At 36.0% G+C, this 4,347-nt stretch overlaps 1 protein-coding gene across 1 annotated transcript in view; it reads left to right on the plus strand.

Moving 5' to 3' along the window:
• DPP4 (dipeptidyl peptidase 4) overlaps positions 1-4,347 on the plus strand; it is a gene marked incomplete at its 5' end in the record, with an annotated part of 36,360 nt that overhangs the window by 1,809 nt on the left and 30,204 nt on the right. The window contains 2 exons of the mRNA XM_029086754.1: positions 94-104; positions 3,885-3,983. Coding sequence (XP_028942587.1) covers positions 94-104; positions 3,885-3,983 — 110 coding nt within the window. The remainder of the gene's footprint in view (positions 1-93; positions 105-3,884; positions 3,984-4,347) is intronic.

Below are 4,347 nucleotides of genomic sequence, written 5' to 3' on the forward strand. Positions count from 1 at the left end.
ATCTTTTCCTGCTATATGACCTTGACTTCTGTAACTGTCATTTACTTTGGTTATCTACCTTAATTCAAATGTTGAGTAATGTAATGTAAAAAGAATTACCGGCAGTGGATTGCTATCTGTAGAACACTTCTGCTATTTTTATTTCCTTGCTTTGAATGAGATGGGGCAAATTTGAGAGCTATTGATTACAAAGTTAACCTCCCCCTGGGGAAGTGTCTGCAGCCTCAGGGAGTGATGCCGGGAGGGGGGGAACTGCCCCAGGAAGTGTCACAGCACTCACCTATTGGTTACGGTCTCTCGGGGGTGGCCAGTATCAGCCACTGGTAATCAGATGGGAGTCTGGGTTAAGTGAACCTTTGGCCTGACCCAGCAGAGTCGTTTTTACTTTCTTCTTTGCTGGAAATCCATTTCTCTGCTCCAGTTGTCACATATCTCGGGCAGTGGAGGCTTGAGTGTAGGGGAGAAGGGTTTTGGGTGCTTTCATGCACAATGTTGGAAGAGAAAGGGGGAAGAAGGAAGGTTTGGAAAAAAAAATAGCCTGGAATGTCACTTACATTTCTGACTAACTACTGAATCAGTCAGGTTTCCCTTCTTGCATCTCTCATGCTGCTCCTAAATTACATTCTTAGATTGCAGATCACTCTTGCTCATGTTCTGCTGTCACTTAAAAATTGCAATATTCGTTCACCTTCTCTGATTTTTAATGTTTCTCTATCCTTTTCTTTCTCATTATTGCTGAGCATTGTGCTTGTACTCGTCTTTCCCTTGTTGTGATTCTTCCAGTCTCTCTTGGTAGGGGTGAACATGCAGTAAAGTTTCCGTTATTACTGGTTTTATAGCTTTCCATTTCTCTTAAGTTGGTTACATAATTACTTGCTCTTTTTTATTACATATGGAAATTAGTAAAATGTGCCTTAACACTGGGGAATAAACAATACATATGCCAAAAGTAATTTGTCAACAACTTTAGATTTTGGTGTGGTGATGTGTCATACCATAAACCTCACACAATAGTTAAATTCTTGTTTACTTTACACATTACACCTACACCGACTCAATTTTTCTCTTGTGAAAGGGTGACATATTAAAAAAAAGAAAAATCAAAAATTGAAACAAAGCTGTTTATCAACTTCATGAGTATGAGTACTACTTACATGAGAGGTTAAGAGCCTTCTGCCCAGAAGGACTTACTTAAGTTTTTGCTGTAGTAACAGGAGTATTATAATATAAATATTTTCAGCATATTATTATGACAGTGGAAATATGTATGTACTGCTGTGGGTGAGAACAGGGTAGAGATGAAGAGCTAGTAATTTGGAATTTATAAAAAGTAGTCTGTATCTGGAATAGTAAAAAAAGAGAAGTGGCAAGAAAATTCAACCTTTACAGCCTCTCTGAGGAACCTAAGCGTGAAAAAAGCTGTTTTGCTAAAATATGAACATATATTGACCAGTATCCAATCTTGAAAGCCAATAAAATGCTCTTAGAATGTCAACAGCTACTTTATTTTGTCAAAATAAACCTGTTTGACACATTTTTGAAATGGAATCTGAACAAGAAAAACCAAAATGCAGAATTCAATGTATGTTAAGTATCTTTGGTTGGTGGCATAATGTAGACAGGCCACTACCAGTACATTCTTACTTATCTCATAAATTAAGAAAATACTTCAACTAGAACTTTTATTACTATACCCTTACAGCTTGGCGTATGTTTTCATATTAAGTTACTATGTGGAAGGTGTTGACAGAAAATGAAATTTTAATTTTATACACAGCCAACAAATCTTAATAGTGGCCTGATTTTTAGTAATGAGACCTCAGCAAAATATGTGTGTCACCAGGGGGGAAAACATTCGTCAGTTTGGAAAAATCCCTAAACCTGTTCATCAGCCACCTGTCTTAAATTGCTCCTCCTTTTCCAAGAGAGAATTTTGTTGCTTTCTGAAGCCCCTCTAATTGAAAATGACACTTACTCAATTAGGAGGGAGAGAAGTGATATTCCCAACTAGACAACTGTGCATGAATATCAAATGCACACTTGTTCATAATCCATCAAATTAAATATTCAGTTAATATAGAATAATTAACCTGAGAAGTTAATATTTTCACGGAAACTTCATGAGAAAGAAATCTAGACTAGTAATTTTTTAGAACAGTCAAATTTCAGATGGAATTGAGCAAGCAAATTTTTTTAACCTTTGCTGAGCATCTTAGACTAAAATAATTTCTTTTTGTGGCTCGACTTTTGTTGCAACAGTGGCTATGCAGTGAGTGCTGGATATATGCAATGCGATTATTTTTGGAAGTAAAACTGTAATAGCTAACATTATTTATCTTTCTGTCATGTTCCAGATGTCACGTGTATTTAACCTGCAGAAAGATAACCTGCAAAAATTATTGTGAAGTGCTTTTCTGTGTGTTTGTCCCCAAGGACTTTGCACTCTTTTTCTTTACCATAATGAAAGAAGAAATTTTTGTTAAAAGTGTCTCAAAGACTGTGACTCTCAGAATTTATAGGGGCAAGTTATTCTCTTCCTGATCAGTCACCACATCTGTGCTTGAGTGTTTTTATCCTAGGTATTTTGATTTGTACTGGTAGTAACAAAAAAAGAATGATTTAGACAGTTGAAATAAAAATTGCTTCCATTCTGGACTGTGTAGATTTGTATGAGGTAGTTTATAGCTTTCCATTAAAAAAAAAAAAAAGGGGTGGGGGGAAAAGAAGCAGGGTGAGAATTGCACACCTGAATTTAAAAATTGTAGTCTTTGTTTTCAGAGGAAAAGTATCACAAAGACTCACAAATAAATTCTTATTATTTGAACCTTTCAGACTTTGAAAAGAGTAGCTTGTGCACTGCAGCCAGTAAGAAAGAAGTATTTTTCACAGATGTTGACTGCAGTGCACTGAAGCTGATGACCAAACTCATTAGCTTAACTGGGTTCAAAGTTTCACTTAGTCTTTTCATAGTAACCCAGTTACTTGCCTTTAATTTTGTAGTGAAAATACTAATGTTGCAGTGAACCTTAAAATACATGAAAAACACATAAAGAGGGATAAATATTTAGCCAGTTATTTCACCATAAGCTTATTAGTAAGCGTTTGTGATTTTTTTTTTTTAAATTAGATTTCCCTGAAAATTTTACATCTACTCAGATTTTTTTATTTGACACATTTCTGAAATTTTAGTCTAATGATAAGCAGATGATTCACAGTTGAAGGGTTCGTGAGCAGGAACAACATTATTATGGAATATGTGATAAAGTACAGCAGCCACTTTATTTTTAGGATATCTTTCAAAGTCTGTACATGTACTCACCTGGATGCCACATTTCATTCATTTGGACAGCTTTACCCATCCACCACTCTCAAACATGAGCATGTGTGTCTCTGCTTGCATGATCAAGCTGACTGTTGATGTCTTAGGCAAATATTAGCAGTCAGGGTTCTGCAGTGAAGTTCCTAGAGGGGAGGGGCACTGAGATTGCTTCTTTTAAATTTTTAAGGAGTATAAATATGTGTTTCCTGAGACAAGAAAGCCAGAAGTCTTATGTTCATTTTTGTCACTGTCAGAAAGGTATTTTCACTTACTCAAAAGATAACAGATGTTGTGTACCTTAAAGTAAAATACCAACAGAGAAAAGGCATCTGTAATTTTTACATGAGTCTGTTGAGTGATCTCACTGATACTCCTTTATTTTATGCATGCTGAATTTATCTTGCAATAAAGCTTTAGTGCCTTCTTACTGATAATTAAGAGCTGGTTAGCTAAAACACATCAATAACTGGCAACAAAAAACCCACTTGTTTTAGTGATCAGGTTAAGAAGCTGGGGTGGAACAATTTACAGTGACATCAAAATCTCTTCTGTCTCTTGCTTTCAGAAAGTACCTCTGAACCTGATTCACGAAGAACATATACTCTACAGAATTACTTGAACAATGACTATAAGTACAGAACACATAATTTGCAATGGATTTCAGGTAATTCATTTCTACATACAGCATGAATGTCAAGAAAATAAACTATCTTCAGTAAACACAGATCTTCATGCTGAAGTGACTACTATATCCTGAAAAAAAAGTTAAATTACTTATTGATGCCACTATAGAAATAGAAAGGTGCATAGCTCAAAGAGCTGTGATTTTCCCCCCCTCCCCCCTTAAATACATGTTCACATTCCTGGCAAGCTGTGTTCTCCTACTGCAAAAAGAGCACACTTACTTCTCTTCTTTTTTGTAGAAGTATGTTACACTCTGAAGTGTGTCAGCTTTCTGTGCATCAGGCTATCAGGGAACAGGAGGATACAGGGCACTTTACGTTTTGAACTTGCCTAGTGCCACAAGG

The sequence above is a fragment of the Antrostomus carolinensis genome, unplaced genomic scaffold, assembly GCF_000700745.2.
Source record: "Antrostomus carolinensis isolate BGI_N321 unplaced genomic scaffold, ASM70074v2 scaffold25740, whole genome shotgun sequence".
Taxonomy (NCBI): Eukaryota; Metazoa; Chordata; class Aves; order Caprimulgiformes; family Caprimulgidae; genus Antrostomus; species Antrostomus carolinensis.